The following is a 23,172-nucleotide window of genomic DNA, read 5'->3' as shown; positions in this document are numbered from 1 at the left end:
TGAAGAGGCGGCGGAGAGGGGCCATGAGGTGACTGCTGAGCCAGCAGACCTATGAGGAGGGTGTGGTCCAGGTGGGACATTCTCTCAGGACGTCTGTTTCCAGGCACTGGGGTGCCCTCCCCAGGGAATCAGGAACCTGTGAGTCTACAGCCCACATCTTGGCAAAACCATAAAAAGCTGACAAGTGAACTACCTCTGGGGCCTGTGGTGTGATTCTTAGGATCCCTCTTTCCTTTAAATGTATCTCCCCACCTGCTCATTGATGCTCATTCCTCCCTAAGGAGCAACACAGCTGTCCATCCAATAAGAAGGCATAAAAGCCTTTTTTCTTTTTTTAATACTGGTCTTTGGCTGAGGAACAGGTGACGAGCTCACTCGTATTAAATGGAATCAGTTAAGCAGCATATAAATGGTGGCATGGTGTCTCTTCTCATTTTGATTGAGAGGAAGTTTAAAGTAGGAAGGTGGGTGACTTTGAAGGGAAAAGAGGAAAAAATTGGTCTGGCAGGTGGGAAGGATGCCCAAAGCGGAAGCCTGGCTCAGAAAGTGGACCTCCCACTCCTGACAGTCTGGGCAGGGCCACAGACACCAGGTACTGTGCTGTCCCTGGGAGGACTCAGGTCACCTAAGTCCAGTGTGTGCAGGTTCTGTCCAGGTAATGTGGCCTCCTGGGGTGGGGATGGGGGTGGGGAGGGCTCTTACCCAAATTAGGACCTGAGGTTCCTAATCTGGAAAAATGAGCAAACTGACTAGATTCTTTCCAAAAATCTCTTTCGACTCTAACTTCTCTGTTTTGTTTTGTTTTTTTTTTAATGGACACCCTGAAGAGCCCCCAGGGTAAATCCTCACTCTGGAGATCAAAATAGAACAGAGCATTTAGGGCACATTTTGTACTAAAAAGAGCTACCGCAAACCACAAGGCCCAGGAGCACAGAACAGCAATTTCATTTCCTCTGGGCTTCCAAACAAGGATGAACGTATCAAAGCGAATCCTGTGCTAAGCGTGCTGTACAAACACTGTCTAGGGTTACAGTCATCTCTAGTCAGCTCACAGGACAGATGCTGGAGCCGCCAGAGCACCAGGGGCTTTGGGTGTGCAGGTCTATGACACGAGAATAGAAAGTTTCTCTGGGTTTAAAAGTATTTCAAGGGCCCTCAAAAGTGTTATGGGGTGGGGGGTGTCTGGGTGGCTGAGTCAGTTCAGTGTCTGATTCTTGGTTTCGGCTCAGGTTATGATCTCAGGGTGGTGAGATCGAGCCCCACGTGGGGCTCCACGCTGAGAGGGGAGTCTGCTTGAGATGCTCACTCGCGTACTCTCTCTTTCTCACTCCCTCCCTCCCTCCCACTCCCCCCACTTACACACTTGCTCTCTCTCTCTCTTCTCTCCCTCACAAATAAATATATTAATCCTTTTTAAAAAGTGTTATCGGGGACGTCTGCAGCTATTGCAAGCTGCTTTTAGCTAAGGGGCTTCTAAAAGATTTTTCAACCAACATACATTTATTGAGTCCCAACTGCATACCAGGCGTAGCTGGAACAAGTGCTCCTGGTAAACTAGTTTCTGTAGTTCAAGGACCATGTAACTAAAACCAGTGTTGTCTCTTCAAAATGAAAATGTTGTATTCTATGGACATAGGGGCACGTACACACACACACACTCACACACACCAAAGTCTTCATATGTTAAAGCTGAATCTACCCAATTATTTTCCTCTTCTTTTATTTCCTGTTTTAACCCAAATGTATCACCTTCATTTCTGCCTCTGTTACTATATGTATCCTATTCTTTTTGCAGGATATGCTCCTTCTCTTTTCCTATCCATTCAGTAAAGTCTAGCTCAACTTTACCTCCTTCCATGACCTCTTCTCTCATCTAACCAGAAATGTATGATCTCATTTCCCTGACTCCTCCGTGATCTATTTTCTACAATGCTCTTGTTTACCCATATATTATTACTTCTTTCTTATTTGCACTAATTCTCTTCAACTATGCAACAAATTCTATGCTTGTGGAACTATTTCATTCCTCTTGCATATTTCCCAGAGCATATGGGACAAGGCTATTGATAAATGATATTCAGTATAAGGATCTGGGCTTCAGCTTTGTTTTCAGCTAGACATAAAGAAACATTAGCACAGTACAGGATGTAAAACTTGCATCTCTAGCCTTGGGCCCTTTAGTGGCTGTGTACCCAACCAGGATGCAAATACTTAGCAGCACCTCAAAGCATTTCTGCTATTTTCTTTCTATTACTATGAAGGAACATTTGGACCACATGTGTGCCTTTGGCTTTCCCAGATAAGTAATGTTAAATGATTCTACCCTCAGAAAGAGCCCAGAGGGGTGCCTGGGTGGCTTGGTCAGTTAAGCATCTGCCTTTGGCTCAGGTCATGATCCCAGGGGCCTGGGATTGAGCCCCATAACAGGATCCCTGCTCACTGGGGAGTCTGCTTCTCCCTCTGCCTCTCCCCCACCCCTCAAATAAATAAATAAAATCTTAGGGAATAAAGGCAGAGTCCACACCCAGGTGTCTGGGTAGCTCAGTCATTTAAGCATCTGACTCTTGATCTCAGCTCAGGTCTTGAGTGCAGGGTCGTGAGTGGCTGAATGCTTAGCCTATTAAAAAGAAAAGCAAAAGCTCACACTATTCTTCATGGAATGTGTGTATACAGCACGTGTCTGAGCATTCACTCAAGCTCTGTCAGGATCCAAGCAGGTCTGGACAGCTATGGCTCAGGCTGGTGGACAGGGCCCTCCAGGAATCCACTGACATCTCAGCAAATGAGCCAGACCACCAGAGAAGAGGGAAGTTGGGAGAAGGCTCTGGTACCTGGTCAGCCCCAAGGACTCGGAGCCAAATCTGAAGGTGCTGTGGTCACTAAAGTTTTGTGAAGTGACAGGCCAGAGGCAGCCACACCGTGGCAAGAGGGGAACAAGGCATACGCAAAAAGAGAATACCGAGAGTCTCAGGTACAGTGAAATACACATGCACACACAAACACTAGGAGACAAGAAAAGTCACAAGTAAGGGCGGTTGAGAAATACCTCAATTACTCCAAAATAAGCACTTTCAGAGGTTAGTAGTCCCTTTAGGGGGGACTTTAACACTTTATACTTTATACTTTATAAAGTATAAAGTAACACTTTATAACTTTAACACAGTTATATCCAAAAGCTTAGGCTACCTTTCATACCTGGGCGTAGTGTAGACACCAAATCCAGTGGTATTATCATTTTGTTTGTTTGTGACTAACAGAATGCAAGTAAAAGGAAACTGGGAGAATGAATAAGTCATGGGAATAGAAGGCACAGCATAAAGAATATAGCCAATGATATTCTCAAGGTGCTGCATGGTGACAGATGGGAGCCACATGTGCAGTGTGCAAGGGAAATGGGTACACTTGGGGAGTCACTATGTCTTACACCTGAAACTAATGTAACACTGTGTTGTCTACTATGCTCAAAAAAAAAAAAAAAAAGAAAGAAAGAAAGAAAAAGAAAAAAGTGAAACCCTGGGAGAAACCCAACTTAAAGTTCTACATTTCACTTACAACTATGTATAAAACAAAAGCACTTCTCAGGGACACATAATAAAATACTATTTCACGTTATCTAATATCATCCTCCAGAAAATATTCGCAGACCTGTCAGAGACTCATCCAGTGAGAAGAAACTACTAACAGTCTAGTTATTGGCTTATTTCAGATTCACATTTTCCCTTTCTCAACATAGTTACTGTGACCCTTGTAAGAACTCAACACACTTCTAGCTAAATTTCCAGACCACCTCTGTACCAGTGTAGTCCCTGAATACACTTGGCATCTGTTTGTTCCTAGTGATGGAGGCTTTGGTGCATATAACCCCATAGATGTAGATCACACTTGTCTGGATTCCAGGTCACTCGGACTGAGGAGCAGAGAGAAGAGGGACCCAAGTGGAAGCAAAAAGCCACCAGCAACAGCCAAGAAGGAATTACATCATGTGAAAGAAAAACTCCAGTGGTAACTCTGGAGTGTCCAGTTTTCTATATACCTGAGTCCCACCGAGGCTCTCTACATAGTAATAATGTCGCATTCCATGTGCTTAGCACATTATGGCTTGCAAATCACTTCTATATACTTCGTCTCATTTGATTTTTGCAAACAACCATCATCTCTCTCAACTCAGGAGGGAGATGATGAACTCCTGCCTACAGACGACAAGAAGGAGGTTTACTATGGTGACCGGAATTGTCACTAATAGTTTACAAGTGGCAGAGCCGCACATAGCATCTAGAACTTCAGATGTCTCATTTACCAAGACTCTACACTTGAAAGGGTATGTCCAACCTCATTAACAAGAGTATTTCTCTATGGTTACCTCTGTTGATATCAATGGTTGTACCTGTAGTAGTATTTGCACATTTATATTTTTCATGGGTCTTCCATCATTTTGATAAGCACCCCCAAAACCTCCATTTTCTCCATAACTCCCTATTTTGTTATGGAGGATGGGTAGGTATTTAAACCATGCTGATGTTTATATAAGGAATCTGAAAACTTAACCAATCTCTATTTAAAGTCCAAGAAGCTTAGCATGGTTCCATGCCACATCAGTGTGGCAGTGCTTGCAAATTCAAGCAATAAGGGGAGAAGGGGTCCTGGAAGTTTCCAGCCCAGGCTAGAAGACACTATGGGTCTGGCAACTGGATGTCCAGACCCAGGTGGTGGGGTGATTTTGGTGACAACAGTGTCTGTCCCACTGAGTGTTACACGCATGAAGCAGGGGGGGGGGGGGGGGGACTCACAAGGCTGGGCTGACGTCCTGGTGGACCTGATATGAAATTCCTGTCAAACAACAAAACTTTTAAATGGTTTGCTAGGATTATTTCTGTATTGAAAGTTTCTAATTATGCTTTTTAAAAAAATACTAAAAATAAAGATTCAAGCTGCCAAAAAAACACCTGTGGCTGCTTATGAACTATTGTACTCTTTAAACCAAAGGCTGTATTTTCTAAACATAGCTGGATAACTAAAGATCTTCTCAGCTCTTTAGGCACGTTCTCCTGACAGCTGTCACTTGGATGGTAGTGGCACTTGGCAATAGCCTTGAAATCACACTCTCTTAATTAGGCTACCAGAGACAGGGTAGAGAAGGTTGAAAGTGGACTCTTTGGAAATCATTAAGATTCTAGACAACCTTTGAAAGACTTCTCTCAATTTAATGTCACCATGTCTCTGTGCCTATCTTCAATATCTTTCCATCCCAGCACTTGTTTTCTTGTGTGCAAGATGCTAGGAAGCAAAGCAAATGTGACAAACCCTGACTCCAGGCACCAAAAAAGTAAATGATACTGGTGTTCTGTGAATTGGTGGGTTGTCTGTCCTGGTTTTTACTTTTCTTTTTTTAAAAATATTTTATTTATTTATTCATGAGAGACACTGTGAGAGAGGCAGAGACACAGGCAGAAGGAGAAGCAGGCTCTCAGCAGGGAGCCCGATGTGGGACTCATCCCAGGGCCTGGGGATCACAACTTGAGCCAAAGGCAGACTTCAACATTAGGCCACCCAGGTGTCCCCACCCTGGGTTATTTTATTTTATTATTTTATTTTATTTTATTTATTTTATTTATTTTATTTCTGCCTAATTTAATTATTATATCAATTAGCTTTTGTTGCATACAAAGCATTGTAAAATAAAGTGGCTTAGTGTAGGGGCACCTGGGTTGCTCAACTGGTTAAGTGTCTGCTTTTGGCTCAGGTCATGGTCTCAGGGTCCTAAGTCCCATATGTGACTCCCTACTCAGCAGGGAGTCTGCTTCTCCCTCTCCCTCTCCTCTGTGCTCTCTCACTCTCAAATAAATAAATCATAAAATGTTTTTTTTCAAATGAGTTTATCATATGTGAAATGTCTTTAATAATAAATTTATTTTTTATGGTGTTCAATTTGCCAACATACAGAATAACACCCAGTGCTCATCCCGTCAAGTGCCCCCCTCAGTACCCGCCACCCAGTCACCCCCACCCCCCGCCCTCCTCCCCTTCCACCACCGTTTCCTAGAATTAGGAGTCTTCCATGTTCTGTCTCCCTTTCTGATATTTCCTACCCATTCCATCCTGGGTTTTAAATGAGGCCCTGGCATCTGTTTAAACTTGAGGTCTATTCTGAGGGGACTCTGATTTACACCACAATTAAATCTACCCTGGGGTAGCTGAGAGTTGACTATCTGGTTAATTTCTTGAGAACACTTAAAGTGCCCTGCAAATCAGTCTCCATTTATCAGACTTGTCACTTTCCCACTGATTACACAATGAAGGAACAAATATTTGATTTGATTTGATTGCTATTTGCTTCAAGAGCAACTCACGTTCTCAACTTCTTTGTTTTAAGGGAGGAGTTGCAGACAGAAAGTGGAACCAGCCCAGAACAAGGTGTTCGGATGAAAATAATGATGAAACCTGCATTTTAATAAAGGGACATAAACCAAAGAATAGTGGTTTGTATTAGTTTGATAACAGAAAAACAATGGTTTGAATCAATACGATGAGTGGGTGAACATAAGCTATTAAATAGATAAACAACATGTTCAGTGAATCACTATACAGTTCTTCCTATTTTAGTATGATTATTTCTAAAACTCTTTTTCATAAAAAAAGAATAATCTTTCTTCCTCCTGTTCTGTTCTTTTTAAATTTATTTTTAACTCATTTAACTCATTTATTTTCATTTGCTGCAACAATGTGCTGCAATTAAGTTCAAGTCTTCTCTGAATGTTTCACCTGAAGGATGGTGAAATTCCCACCCAAACCACTCAACCAGTGATTCATATACCAATAGCTAAAGTCTAGGTACCATGTTGAAGGTATAATTAGTTCTAATAAATGCACTTATAGTGTGACTATCATAGCCTGAGAATAAATCCCATTCATTTTTGCAATACATCACTATACTTGAATTCTATATTATAGCAGATTGGTTGAACTTTTCATTAAATGTTTATTCTACATTTCTTGAATATATGAGCTAAACCATTAGAACTAAAAGAAATGTAAAAGTCTTAAATTAGAAATCAGTAATGAAAAATTCTTTTTTTTTGTTAGTAATGAAAAATTCAAATCCAGATATTAAAGCATTATTTGCACTTGAGATAGGTTTTCTTCTTCATATTCTTTAATATTATTTTATACTCTATAGTATAAAACTTCTTTTTAGTGTCATATTGTTGATTCCATAGCAAACATCAATGCTTCTGATTTTTCTCTTGATCCAGGGAGCAACATGAAGATGGACATTTCCAATCATAGTATTCATTGCTGTATTGTCAGAGCCTAGCACCGCCCCCCAAACTCAACATACACAAAACATGGCAGACACAAATCGTCATCAACTCAGTGTGTCCCTATTCGACCTCCATCCATATACATACACATTCTCTTATCATCATTCCTTAGTAAATTAGTTCTTCCTCCCAAACATCTGATTTCTAGCCACACATCCTCGAATAGTCCAGCCACCCAGGCAATATTCTTAACTGCCTTGGACTATGAATTCTTTCAAGGGCAGAAATCAGGATTTAATCCTTTTTTTGTATTCCTGGCACTTGGCGTAGTGTTGATAGAAACTCCATAAATGCTTCTTGCACTCAAATTTCTTTCGTCCCTTATGTTTGACCTGTCACCATGTTCTATTGTTGACACTCTGGAAATCCCTGGATATCCCTTGATTTGCCTTCAAGCCACAACTATGTTTCTAGTCCAGAGTCTCCTTATTTCGAAAGTCTGTGGAACTCCATTCTTCCAGCACATACCTGCTGCCTGACTCACATCTACATAAGGATGTTCAGAGGCTCCCTTTTACTTTTAATATGCCACAGGTCCTGAGTCCTCTGTGTAGCAATAAAAGCTTTCTGTGAGTCTTCCTCACTCTACCTCTCCCCTTTATCAACCACATTGACCCCTGTTCCCAACCACAGGCTCCTGCCCCAATCAAGCAGGCACATACCCTCTGTCTATCCCATTTATGTGTCTCTGACCATGGCATTCCTACCACTAGGAATTCTGTTCTTCTCTACAATTTTTTTCAAAACTTACTCATCTTTCCTCATGTCCCACCTCACCAGGAAGAGATCTCCTCCTTTTGTGAGTAACAAGGATTTCTCCTTTCTTCTCTAGGTTCTTTGCAATATTTTGTTCAACTGCCCTCCATTTATTCGTGGGTTCTTACTGTTTCTGTCTAAAAATGCATCTTCCTGGGAATAATGCTGTTTATTTCTTGATAACTTGTGATACAAACAAAAGCTGGTCCCAGAGGCTCCCAATAAATATTTTTAGGCTGAGTAATTAGAGATAAAATACTGTCAGGAGGCATTCTCAAAAAAAAAAAAAAACAAAAAAAAAAAAAGATTCTGGGAGGAAGAGATGAAAATGGATATGTACAGGTTTCCCCAAAATTCAGTGAAGAAATTTGTGCTCTATAAACACCTAAAATAATAGAATCTTAACCAATCTCTAATAAAATGTTAACTGCACTTTAAAAAAAAGAGTTCACATACACTGCCTTAAATCTTGTTCAAACCTATGTATGAATTACAAGGCTCTGGGATGGACTTTATTTTTTATTTAAATTTAATTAATCACAGACAGACTTTATGTTTTGTTTGTTGCCATGTGGAAAAGACAGTCCTGTTACTACAATGTCATAGACTCCTGGATTCAAAAGTCAAACGGAAAAATATGCTTTTTGATGTTGTTGTCATTAGTAGTCAGAGCAGTAGGAGGAAGAATGGCCCTCATTCTGTCCGCCTGTTTACACGAGTGCCATTTACCACTTTGATAAGCTTTTCATCAGTGCCACATGCTTCACAATACCACTTTTATTAGTCATCACAAGTACCATGTAATGTGCAGTAATATTATTGCCCCTGATGAACACGACGAATGCCCTCATAAGAACAGGAAAGTTATGGGAGGCCCTCGCCTGCCCGAAGATAAATAGTGAGAGTCAGAGACTGAACTCAAAGCTCTAGTGTCCTGCTTGGAGCCCTAAGAAAATCTACCAAGATCTTCCTTCAGTAAAACCAAGAAGCATCTGTCACCAGTTCACTACTATATGCTAATTCTGGCAATACTAAAAGTCAACCTAATCCTACAAATATTCATTGGTGCCTAGTGATACAGAAACTGGGCCAGATACAGGGATACAGCAGTGAATCTTGTTACCCTTGTAGAGACTAGCTTACAGAGGAGGGGTCTAGGACTATCCTTAAGGTACAACTAAAAATATATGAGAATGCCTACATTTATTTTATCTCACCTTACAAAGATCTTCAATTTCTATTTTTGTGTATGCTCATGATACACATAATGTACTGGTACAGTAGTCCATGTGTGTAGCTGTTAATATGTTCATGGGGGGGGGGGTCTATGATCAAAACATTTTTGTTTTGTTTTGAAAGATTTATTTATTTATTTATTTTGAGAGAGAGAGAGAGAGAGAGCATGAGTAGAGGGGGAGGGCTAGAGGAAGAAGAGAGAGAATCTCAGACTCCCTGCTGAGTGCCTAGCTCTGACTTAGGGCTTGAATCCATGACCATGAGATCATAACTTAAGCCAAAATCAAGAGCTTAACCAACTGAACCACCCAGGTGCCCCTATGATCAAAACATTTTTACAAATCAGGATAGACAAGCAGAAACTTTTGAAAACCAATGGACTACAGGACTCTTTAGACTTTCCTGAACATGCTATGACATTTCTCATCTTCAAGTCTTTCCACTTCCTATTTTCTCTGCCTCAAATGAACTTCCTCTCCCTCACCGTACCCTGAGCAAACTTCACAACCCAGCTTAGCTGTTACCTGCTCAAGGAAATCATTATCCCCTTCCACCAGACAGAGCTGGTCCCTTCCACCTGCGGCTCCCACTGTACCTGTACACCTTTCCATTGTGGAAATCATCAAGCTGCAGCAGAGTTATCCACATTTTCATCTCTGGCACCAATAACTGGCTGGAGTTGCTGGTTGTGAGCTCCTTGAGGACAGGGTTGGGATGGTTTACCTATTTTTCTTAAGAGCTGGCACAATGCCTGGTATGTAAGAAACACTCACAATTTATGACAAATGTATTCACTTATGTGAAGAATCTCATCACAACTTTTTCTTCCTAATTGCAATTGACTTGAAGAAGACAGAATTTCACATTGGCAATCAGAGTCCATTGTACTTCCTCCTTTCACTCCTTGCAGAGGGTCAGAGGAACTTTGAGGGTGGGGAAAGGTGATCATGCTCAAGACCTCAGACTACTGCTACTACTAGAAAATTTAGAGCTGAGATGTGAGAAAGTTATACATTTTAGATTCACCAGTGAGGGCTAGCCAGTTTCAGTCTTGAGTTAAAAATGGACACCAAAGACTTCTAAGTCTATGTAGAACAAATCAGAAATACAGAGAAATGCTGTGTTCAGGTGGAACAGTCCCAGGAAGACACCTCTGGGACAGAGGAAGGTGCTTAGGACTGAGTGAGAGCCTTATGTCCTGGGTCAGCTCTACATACACTACCTTGGGGCCATTGGGTCTCCAGAGAAGGAGATCATCTTGACTCCTCAGGTAGAATTTCCAGGTTGGCATAAGGAAGTTGAGATTAGGGAGAAATCAAGAATGTCAGTTCCATTCTTGCTCAGGCACATCAAATGTCTAAGAAACAGTCGTCCACAGGGGCTGGTCAAGATTATCACCAAGGTCCCTCCAACCTGAGGTTCAACAACTTGATTATGTTGATGTCCTGCAGATGAAGTGTTGACCAACCATGATATAATCAACTTTTTTAGGAAGAACTTCACTAAGGTGTGACACGCAGCAACTACTTTGGTTTTCTGGACCTCGCCTGGTCAATAAACACTAATTGAACACCTAGTGTGCATCAGACACTGTGGCAGCCATTGAGCACATGATAAACAAGCCAACACGGACCCTGCCTCAGGAAGCATGCGGTTCAGTAAACTTCACTTTCCTTGTCTTCAAAATGTAAAGGTTCTTTCATGTCTACAAACCCTGCAATGTGATGATCCAGTGTGAACTCCAAAATGGATGGCCCTGAAGATTTCCTCTGCAATTTCATATTTTTAAAAATCCATTTGAACACAGCAGAAACACAGAATTTTAGCTGTAAAATAATCCCTTATTCAAAACTGTGATCATCAAGACAGCATGGTACTGGCACAAAAACAGACACATAGATCAATGGAACCAAATACAAAACCCAGAAGTGGGTTTTCTCTATGGTCAACCAATCTTTGACAAAGCAGGAAAAAACAATGGAAAAAAAAGATGGTCTCTTCAATAAATGGTGCCAGAAAAATTGGACAGCAACATGCAAAAGAATGAAACTGGACCATTCTCTTACACCACACACAAATATAAACTCAAAATGGATGAAAGACCTAAATGTGAGACAGGAATCCATCAAAATTCTAGAGCAAAACACAGGCAGCAACAAAAAAAAAAAAAAAAAGATACATCTCTAAAGTCAAGGGAAACAAAAGCAAAAATGAACTATTAGGACTTCATCAAGAGAAAAAGCTTCTGCACAGCTAAGGAAACAGTCAACAAAACTAAAAGGCAACCTAAGGAATGGGAGAAGATATTTGCAAATAACATATAAGATAAAGGGCTAGTATCCAAAATCTATAAGGAACTTATCAAACTCAACACCCAAAAAACAATCCAGTCAAGAAATGGGCTGAAGACATGAACAGACATTTCCCCAAAGAAGACATACAAATGGCCAACAAGCACATGAAAAAATGCTCAACAGCGAATGTCACCAGGGAAATACAAAACAAAACCATAATAAGATACTATTTTACACCAGTTGGAATGGCTAAAGTTAATAAGACAGGAAACAACAAATGTTGGTAAGGATGTGGAGAAAGGGGAACCCTCTTATGCTATTGGTGGGAATGCAAACTGTACAGCCATTCTGGAAAACAGTTTGGAGGTTCCTCAAGAAGTTAAAAATAGCTACTCTACAACCAAGCAATTGCACTACTGGGTATCTACCAAAAAATACAGATGTAGTGAAATGAAGGGGCACCTGCATCCCAATGTTCATAGCAGCAATGTTCACAATAGCCAAACTGTGGAAGGAGCTGAGATATTCTTCAACAGATGAATGGATAAAGAAGATGTGGTATATACATATTGTTATATATATATATATATATATATATATATATATATATATATATATATATATAAACAAAATATTATTCAGCCATCAGAAAGAATGAATACCTACCATTTACATTGACATGGATGGAACTAGAGGATATTATACTAAGTGAAATAGGTCAATCAGAGAAAGACAATTATTATATGGTTTCATGCATATGCAGAATATAAGAAATAGTGCCGAGGATCATAGGGGAAGGGAAGGAAAACTGAATGGGAAAAAAAATCAGAGAAGGAGACAAACCACGAAAGACCTTAACTCTGGGAAACAAACTGAGGGTTGCTGAAGGGGAGGTGGGTGGGAGGATGGGGTAACTGGGTGACAGATGTTAAGGAGGGCACATGACATGGTGAGCACTGGGTATTATATGCAACTGATAAATTACTGAAAACTATATTTGAAACTAATGATGTATTATAGATTGGCTAATTGAATTTAAATTTAAAAGTAATTTTATGTAACCTTCTCACCTCTAAATTGGAATCAAAATAATCACTCATGTTCCTCTAAGCTCACAGGCTAAGGATCAATACAATGTTCAGGATTAATAATACTTCTTTCTATAGAAACCCTCATGCATTATTGGTAGAAATGTAAATTGATAAAGCCACTCTGGAAAACAGTATGGAGGTTCCTCAAAACACTAAAAATAGAAATACTATAAAATCCAGTAGTTCCACTTCTGGGTATTCACCTGAAGAAAACAAAAAACACTAATTTGAAAAGATATATGTACCCCTATGTTTATTGCAGTATTATTTACAGTAGCAAAGATATGGGAGCAACCCAAGTGTCTATCAATAGATGAGTGGTGAAGAAGATGTAGTGTATATACAATATTACTAAGCAATAAAGAAAAATGACACCTTGATGTTAGCAACATCATGATGGACCTAGAGAATATTATACTGTGTGAAATAAGTCAGACAGAAAAAGACAAATACCATACTATTTCACTTACATGCAGAATCTAAAACACAAATCAAAGGAACAAACAATACCAAAAAAGACTCATAAATTTAGAGAACTAGTGGTTTCCAGAGGAGACAGGAATGGGTGATAGACAAAATAGGTGAAGGGAATCAAGAGATACAAAGTTCCAATTATAAAATGAATAAGTGGGTGTTATTCTGTATGTTGGCAAATTGAACACCAATAAAAAATAAATTTATTATTAAAAAAATAAATAAAATGAATAAGTTACGAGGATGAAAAGTACAGCATAGGGAATATAGTCAATATTACTGTGGTAACTTGGTATTACAACAGATGGTACCTATACTTATGGTGAGCATTTCATAATATTATAATTGTTGAATCACTGTGTTCTATACCTGAAACTAATATATGTCAACTACACTTTAATTAAAAATGTTAGGGGTGCCTAGGTGGCTCAGTTGGTTGAGCATCTGACTCTTGATTTAGGCTCAAGTTGTGATCTCAGAGTCATGAGACTGAGCCCCGTGTTGGGCTCCATTCTCAGCTGGAAGTCTGCTTGAGATTCTCTCCCTCTCCCTCCTCACTCACACTCTAAATAAATAAAATCTTAAAAAAAAATTAGCTAAAAAAATAACTCTTTCTAAAGATGAGATTTAATTATATCTGTTTAAATGTTAGCTGGTGTACATAATGTGTATCACAAAAATTTACTACAAAAGAATTAAGGAAAGAAAAATCATTATAGAAATAATAGAATATCTTTTAGGTTTTACTTTTATTCCAGTTATCATACAACATAATATTAGTTTCATTTCTTTTTTTTTATAAATTTTTATTTATTTATGATAGTCACAAAGAGAGAGAGAGAGAGGCAGAGACACAGGCAGAGGGAGAAGCAGGCTCCATGCACCGGGAGCCCGACATGGGATTCGATCCTGGGTCTTCAGGATCGCGCCCTGGGCCAAAGGCAGGCGCCAAACCGCTGCGCCACCCAGGGATCCATCATTTCTACAATACAGTGATTCAACACTTCCATATAACACCCAGTGCTCATCACAGCAAGTGCACTCCTTAATCCCCATCACCAACTCCCCTCTTGCAACCGTCTGTTTGTTCTCTATATTTAAGGGTCAGTTTTATTGTTTGCCCCCCCTCTCGCTCTTTTGCTTTCAAGTTTTTTTATTTTTAATTTTTAAAAAATATTTTACTTATTTATTTGAGAGAGAAAGAGCGAGAGAAAGTGAGAGCAAGAGCAGAGGGAGAGAGAGAAGCAGACTCCCTGCCAAGCAGGGAACATGATACGGGGCTCCTAGCACCCAGGATCATGATTGAGCTGAAGGGAGAAACTTAAGCGACTGAGTCACGCGGGCACCCCTCAAGTTTTTATTTAAATTCTAGTTAGTTAATACATAGTGTAATATTAGTTCCAGTAGAAATTAGTGATTCATCACTTATGTAGAAATCCCAGTGCCAATCACAAGTGCCCTCCTTAATACCCATCACCCATTTAGCCCACCCCCTACACACCTCCCTCCATCAGCCCTCAGTTTGTTCTCTACTTAAGATCTTGTCTTTTATGGTTTGCCTCCCTCTTTCTTTCTTCCCCTCTTCCATATGTTCTGTTTTGTTTCTTAAATTCCTCATATGAGTGAAATCATATGGTATTTGTCTTTCTCTGACTTCTTTCACTTAGCATAATACACTCTAGTTCCATCTAATTCATATCATTGCAAATGATTAGATTTCATTCTTTTTGATGGCCAAGTAATATTCCATCATATATATATGATATATAATATTCCATCATATATATGATATATAATATTCCCCACTGATTCTTTGTTCCATTCATCAGTGGATGGATATTTAGACTCTTTCCATAATTTGGCTATTGTTGATAAAGTTGCTATAAATATTGGGGTGCATGTGCCCCTTCAAATCAGTATTTTGTATCATTTGGTAGTACAAATTACTACAAATACAATTGTATTAGTACAATTGCTAAATCACAGAATAGCTCTATTTTTTTTTTTTAGAATAGCTCTATTTTTAACTTTTTGAGGCACCTCTATACTGTTTTCCAGAGTGGCTTGCACCAGTTTGTATTCCCACCAACAGTGTAAGAGGGTTCCCCTTTCTTCACGTCCCTGCCAACATCTGTTATTTCCTATATTGTTAATTTTAGGCATCTAACAGGTGTGAGGTGGTATCTCATCATGGTTTTGATTTGTATTTTCCTGGTGATGAGTGATGTTGAGCATCCTTTCATGAGTCTGTCAGCCATCTGAATGTCTTCTTTGGAAAAATGTCTATTTTTGTCTTCTGACCATTTCTTAAATGGATTATTTGATTTTTTGGGGTGTTGAGATATTCTGGATATTAACCATTTATCAGATATGTTATTTGCAAATACCTTCTCCCATTCCTTGGGTTGCCTTTTAGTTCTGTTGATTCTTTCCTTTGCTGTGCAGCAGTTTTTTATCTTGATGAAATCCCAATAGTTCATTTTTATTTTTTGTTTCTTTGCCTCCAGAGATGTGTATAATAAGTTGCTATGTCCAATGTCAAAGAGGTTTCTGCCTGTGTTCTGCTCTAGGATTTTGATGGATTCCTGTCTCACATTTCAGTCTTTCATCCATTTCTCTATATATTTATCTCACCCAGCAAGTGTTCTATGTGATTCTACAGACTGAAGGCTCACAGCATGACCTACTCCCATTTTTTCTGAAGGCATGTGACTACCAAATAATAACTGCTATAAATTCATGAGACTGAGATGATCATATCTTTCTAACAGCATCTATGAAAGCTAAAAATATTAATATGTTTGTGTGTCATTTACCTGCAATTGCATAATCAGCTGACTCTAAAGTGGAATTTTATGGTTGTAACTAAATATTTAGCAATTTTAGCAGCACAATGAAGTGACAGACTAAATATAAAAAGACCAAAAAAATGTTAACTGGCTCACAAATAGAATTGCGTAAGTGTCCTTGTCCATGAAAACATCTAAAATTGAAAACAACCAAATGAAATCAATTAAATAAAACACTCTCTGCTTCTTACTCCCAATGTAAACTCCAGAGCATAGAGAAGTCCAATACCTAAAACCTTGGAGTTTTCTGGGGCACCTGTGTGGCTCAAATGGTTAAGTATCTGATTTTGACTCAGGTCATGATCTCAGGGTCTCGAGATCAAACCCCACACTGGGCTCCATGCTGAGTGCAGAGCCTGCTTAAGATTCTCTCTCCCTCTGCACCCCATTTGTGCACTCTCTCTCTCTCTCTCTAAATAAAATAAATACACCCCTCAGATTTTTCCTCTTTTTAAAGTAAATATGGGGAGAATGAAATTTCATTACTTGGAAACTAAAATCATTTTCACTTTCTAGAGGGGATCAATCAATAAGCCTTTATTTCTTCTCTACCGTATTCCTAGAACAATGGAGCTACCATGAGCACTATCAAAACAGAATGACAAACAGCCATCTATGTAACAAATGTCATTAGAAATCCAACACACTTTTAGATACTCAAGCTCACATCCATGTAAGCCAATCATAAGGTGATTGCTTTGATCATAAGAGGATTTTCTATACCAAGCAGTATAAGCCTCGGTTTATATTCTGCAACAAGCAATAATTTTATATTAATATCCCCAACTCTGTGCTTTTAGAATAAAATACCTATGATTTTTGTCACATAGTATGTGTGTGGGTGTATGTGTGTGTGTGTGTGTGTGTAGATTATATATATATATATATATATATATATATATATATATATATATATTCCTCATGTTCATTTCTGTGTCACTAATGGTTGTAAGGGACAGAAACTAATTCTGGCTAATTTAGGAAGAAGGATTTCCCTGAAAGGATATAGAGGCTCTTACAATTTCAAGGGAAGGTTAAAGAAGGAAGCTTAGGAAATACAGGAACTGTGTACTTCTGGGAATATGCTCCAGAGTCTCATTGAAGAATCAGAAGCCTAGAGCAAGCATTTAAAATTAGACAGGCAGGAGATTCCCAGGGACTTTCAAGAACTTGTGGATAATGAAGACTACAAGCTCTTAGAGCAGGCTAATGAGTTTCTCTGAGCCATACTGTTATTCAGTGGGTACAGGTTATGGTTGTTTCATAACAGATTTGTGATTTTTTTTAAAAAAAAGGTCTTACAAAGCAAAAGCCATTTCAATTTCCAATGATCAAATATATGCTAAACTGAGATTCTAGTCTAACAATTTAATACAGATTCATGCACAGATTCAAAGCATTTACTGCTTTGAGGCTTTGTGAAGTGTCTGAATTCACTGCGTTTTATGATCAAACGCAACATTCTTTGTCCATCTGATAAACAACTTGTCTCATTAGAAGACATGGAAATTAATGAAAAGAGGTTACTCCTTACTTGGGCTTCATTCAGTTTTGAGAGTAGGTCCTGAGACCAAGAGCAAGAATTAACAGAGGTGGGAAGAGACTTCCAGTAAAGCAGTTAAAGTGCCAATCAACTAAGTAATAACACATTTCTAGTGACATGAAGAAGCCTGAGTACACAAACACAAACAAGGAGCTACTTGACATGTGATCAAGTGAAGAAAGCGTTACATTACAGGGTAAGAGTAATTAAAGAATAGTGGGACTTTATACCTATAACAGTATTTTGAATACTATTTTGAAATTTATAGTCGATGACAGAAGGTGGGGTGAAGATTTAAAAAAAAGGAGGGGGGAGAAAATAAAGCCAGCATTTCACATTTGGTTAAAATAACACATAGTCTCAATATGGGTTTTACCAAAAGGAATATGGGCTTTTGGTAAAACCTCACAGAGAACCACCATTAGTCTACAGCTGTATATACATTATTCATGTCTCTATCAGTGCAACAGGGATTAGGCATCCATAATGGGAGAAAATAATTAGCAAACAAAAGTTTAGGAGTCTTTATGGCTACTCAACTCTTTACTCTTGATCAAAATTATCAGAATGTTCCTAAACTTAGTTTTCTAATATAAACTAGTTTGTCTTTTAAAATGTAAACAAAAATAATGAACACTAAAGCTTCTCAAAATCAATTTATAAATTTGCAAAATACTCATCTCTCATTTGGAAGAATGTGATCAGCTTCTGGTAGGTGTCCCTTAATATAACCATGCACAAACCACACACACATATGCACATGCACTTTCTCTCTATTAGATATATATTAAAGGCTGGCAAACTTTTTTTATAAAAGGCCAGATAACAACATTTGGCTTTGGAGACCATACAGTCTCATTTATAATTATTTATCTCTGCTATTATAGCACAAAAACAGTCATAAATAATACATAAATAACAGGGCATGTTTATGTTCCAATAAAAACTTTATTTCCAAAAACAGCAGCCACAGCTTTTACCTATTCCCAGCATACATGATTGGTTTTAAGACATCATTTAAAAATTCATGTTTTCAACATTATGAAAAAGTGTGTACACTCTCATTTCATAATAGAAGAAAATATGCTTCCAGAATGTTAACTCAGAGCCATGTTGATATATTTACTACTAATAGCAATAACAACAACCAACAATGAATGTTCCTTACATGCTAGGCCTTATTCTAAGAACTCCACATGAATGTTACCTCAAGGACCCTATTTTTCTTTCCATTTTATAGAAAAAGAAACAAAACTTTAAATCAACTTAGTCAACATGAGTGCTTACTTAGAGTCATGCATCTCCTGAGATAGCCCATTTATTCAAAAACCCAGGCCAAGACTGTATAACCCCCCTTAAATATTCCATATCCTCTCTTCTTCCAAATCAAGTCCTCAGCTTACTTGAAAATTCTAGCATTATGTATACATATCCCCTGATATTGTAGAAAATCTTTATACTCATTTTGTCTTGAATCCATGACTCCCCAACCCTTTAAAGTTCTGCTTTCTTCTAATCCTAAAAACACCTAAACTACAGGACCCATTTTCCACCAAATCTCAAGGTCTAGTATGAAAAAATCAGTTATAATCATAAAATTATTGTCTTATCCATTCATTCCTAAAAACAAACAAGGGGGCCTGGATTTTTTTTTCTATTTTAATTTACACTCTGAGAACAATGAATCCAAGACTCTGTATTAGGGTCTAAAGTAAGGATCTGGAATAAGAGCAAACCAGCCAGAGCGGGTGCGGTGCTAGGGCCCCGGGGCCGCGCCGGGCAAGTCACCGCAGTGGCCGTGCGCCCCGCCGCTGGCACAGGATTCCAGACCAAAATTGAGAAAATGGTTGACCTCACTGAGCTAATGGAAAATGAAGTATTCATGGCCTTTGCTTCTTACACAACAATTATTCTTTCAAAAATGATGTTTATGAGTACTGCAACTGCATTCTTTAGATTGACAAGAAAGGTTTTTGCCAACCCAGAAGACTGTGCCAGCTTTGGCAAAGGAGAAAATGCCAAAAAGTATCTTCGGACAGATGATAGGGTGGAACGTGTACGGAGAGCTCACCTGAATGACCTTGAAAATATTGTGCCATTTCTTGGCATTGGTCTTCTGTATTCCTTGAGTGGTCCAGATCTTTCTACAGCCCTCCTGCACTTCAGACTCTTTGTTGGAGCACGGATCTACCACACAATCGCGTATTTAACACCCCTTCCCCAGCCAAATCGTGCTTTGGCTTTCTTTATAGGATATGGAGTTACTTTTTCAATGGCTTACAGGTTGCTGAAAAGTAGATTGTATTTGTAAAGAGAATCATATAACTTGTCATCCAATTACTTTCTAAGAATTCTACAATTTCAATTTATAATGAATAGTTTGTTAGATTCTAGGTGGGAGGGGAGCAGGAAAATTAAGATGGGGCCAACAGTCTGAATATCAACATCACCAATGTCCTTTATTGTTTCATATTTGTGCTTGAAATTTAATGTAATTCTTAAAGTCTTTTGACTTCTTTAAGTGCCTTGTTGTAAATTCTGATTATAATTCATAATATTCTTTCAACATTTAATATTTTAAATCTATAAAAAGGGTGATTGCATGTATGATAAACATATTGTAATATCACTGAATTGGGCATATGAAATAAAGAATTTAAAGAATAAAAAAAATAAATAAATAAATAAAGTAAGGATCTATAGTTATCTAAGTAAACATTTATTTTCACTTTAAACAGAAATTGATCAATACCTTGAAGAGCTCTCAATCTACAACATACCAAATAATATTTGGAATATTTTAAAATGTTTCTTGCATGAGATCCTACCAACTAACCTATTTCTTATGTGTAAAACATAATCTTGGGAATATTCATTTCCTAGAGTTTCATGCTACAGAAAAGCAGCAATAAGTAAGTTTCCTTCTATAGCCTAAAAAATCACCTCCTGGATTTGCTTTCCTGAACTTCCACTTCTGGTTAATAAACAATCCACAGGTGAAATATATTTTCTATTATCTTAGGATAAAACACACAGAAGTCAATCTGACATATTTCATCAGTATGCTTCCTGGTAATTACACATACGGTGCCATGTGAATAGTTAATTATTCACACAACTAAGCCAAGATTTTTTGTACCTCTAAATATTTGATTTTTAAATGTATTAATGTTGCTATTTATCATTTTCATGTATGTACTTGATGTAATTCTTATTACATATGAAAGTTTGATTTTTCACTCAACATAGACACAAATACTCTGAGACAAGCCAAATTTCAGAGATATAGGCTGCGCATCTAGAGCACCTGAGGCATTCTCTGGCTTTGACCTCCAGACTCCAATTGCTTAGGGCTGAGTCTAGCTGTGTCCTCAACCTGTACACTTAAGAGCTTTGCTTTTGATGGAGCACTGTGTTGTTGCAAAGCTCAGCTCTTCCATTTGTCTGGTCTTGTGACTCTGGACAAATTTCTTACATTTTCTAAGCCTTTGTGCCTCTATCTCTAATATGGGACTCATGATACCTACTCAAGCAATGAATGATACAATTCATATAAAATGCTTATCACACTACTTGGCAAATAGTAGAGTTCAATAAAGGTCTTCAGGTGCTATACACCTGCTGTTTCCCAACCTGGACTGCTTGGTACCTGAGTTCACAGTATGCCTGTGTTATAGGAAGGTCGAGTAACATGGGGATAGGGTCTACCCTCTGAACAGAAATATACTGCATGTCAGACAGCTTCATGTTCATGCCCAACCTTCTGTAGGATAATGAGGAATGGAGGACCATGTCCCTTCTTGCTGACCCTTTCCATATATGGGTCCCTAGAAAAAGTGTTCCTTAATCCACACTTTGAAACATGGTATTCACTTTCACCTCCCTCTCCACACAAGAGGGACAAAAACAGAAAGGGTCATAGAGGCCTTGATGGAAGTCTGTAAGATACATACAGGAAAACTCAAAGCGAGAGGAGCAGCCATTCTTTTAAGTCGCTGGAATAAGTTTGGCAATGAGAACTGGACTTTCCCTCTAGAAGGTGTCATCTTTTGCTGACACTTCCCATTCCTAAAAGTCTGAAGGGGAAGGGAAGATAGACCTGCAATCAATCACCTTGACCCCTACTCCAGGATAATTATCAAACTTGGACATTGGGAGTCTCAGAGAAGAAAACACCTGCCCTATGAGAAACACACACTTCATATTAACAATCCTTCTGCCATGAGAGGCATTTGAGGTCATATAGATAAGATACGATTCTCAAGGACTCATGGCCTAATATTGTAAAATGTCTGCCTTCTTCCATATGTGGTTTTAAGTAACTGAGTTTTTCTTTTTTTTTTTTTATTAAGATTTATTTATTTCAGAGAGATAGAGACAACGGGTAGAGGGGCAGAGGGAGAGGGAGAAGCATACTCTCTGCTGAGCAGGGAGTCTGACACAGGGCTTGATCCCAGGATCAAGCCTGAGCCAAAATCCAGAGTCAGATGCTTAACCAACTGAGCCACCCAGGCCCCCCTAACTGAATTTTTCAAACATAACCTTTGAACAGGTGTCTGAACAGACTACAGTATAGTTTTAAATAAGTGTTCTCTTTGCTACATGTCGTACTATAATCCCCATGAAGGCCCAGCTCCCAAGACTCCCCAGACGATGTAATTAGATAACTGTTGCCATGCTCCATCAAGAATAGCATTTTTTATTACAAAGTAAAACAAACTGTCATATTATAGGTGGATGTTCTTTTAAGGACTGCTAGACTAAATTCTATAATGAAATTTCCTTTCACATAAGCTGCCAGCAAAGACTGCAATGATCTCCCCAAACGTATATTAGATTCCATCAGTATGATTACTGTGCTATCATACTGAGATAGAATTTCTCCCACCCACCCTGCTTCTATCCATACATTTAGAAGCCCATGAGTCTTGGCTACTAGAAGTTTTCTCTGGCAGAGGCGAGAGGGTCAACAGAGGAGCACTGATGAAGTAGACAAGTTACAGGTTGGGGAAGATGTTCTGAATCTCAAGAACTGAGGGAAAGAAGACTTTAAAGGGATTGCTCCCACTCTCCCAGGGACTCTCTGAAGGCCTGGCTTCAGCCAGGAAATCTTAGAATATAGATGGGGTAGGTACAAAAAAGAATCAGAAATGCCCAGAGAAGCCCCCAAATTCTCACAGTTTTCAAACTCCTCCCTGAGTAAACATCCTTCCAGAACTGCTGACAAATAGCCAAACCAACTTCCTCTCCTCAGTGTTCCCCTTTTGGAAATGAGATTATCTAGCAGCAAAATATCCACCCAAAATGGAGTTAAGGAAGACAACTGAAAAGATTCCCTCTGGTTAATTCACCATGTAAATAACGAAATCATTCTGTCCCACAATAAACAAAATGACTCAACAAATCCCGGTGCATTGGAATAGTGGTTTGTAAGGAATTCCTGCCCCTAACTGCTACACCTTTGCTTGAAATATGTAATTGCAAGTTCTAATGAAGTCCTGAGTAATCAGACTCTGCCCTTCTTGGCTCAAGGCCCCCATGAGTGCGGAGTCAGCAAATGGCGAACATGTAGACCAGTGTGTTGGCTCCAAGCCCAGCTTCTTAGGTTTC

At 38.9% G+C, this 23,172-nt stretch overlaps 2 protein-coding genes across 2 annotated transcripts in view; one reads left to right on the top strand and one right to left on the bottom strand.

The window, feature by feature from the left end:
* Positions 1-23,172, bottom strand: part of DEPTOR (DEP domain containing MTOR interacting protein) — a 135,742-nt gene that overhangs the window by 101,409 nt on the left and 11,161 nt on the right. The window lies entirely within an intron of this gene.
* Positions 19,284-20,172, top strand: LOC144283233 (microsomal glutathione S-transferase 1). Its single transcript, XM_077847066.1, has one exon. It carries the CDS (start codon positions 19,406-19,408, stop codon positions 19,871-19,873), a length of 468 nt encoding a protein of 155 aa, XP_077703192.1. The 5' UTR covers positions 19,284-19,405; the 3' UTR covers positions 19,874-20,172.

This window comes from Canis aureus, chromosome 14 (assembly GCF_053574225.1).
Source record: "Canis aureus isolate CA01 chromosome 14, VMU_Caureus_v.1.0, whole genome shotgun sequence".
Classification (NCBI taxonomy): domain Eukaryota; kingdom Metazoa; phylum Chordata; class Mammalia; order Carnivora; family Canidae; genus Canis; species Canis aureus.
This window is presented reverse-complemented; position numbering and strand designations above follow the sequence as displayed.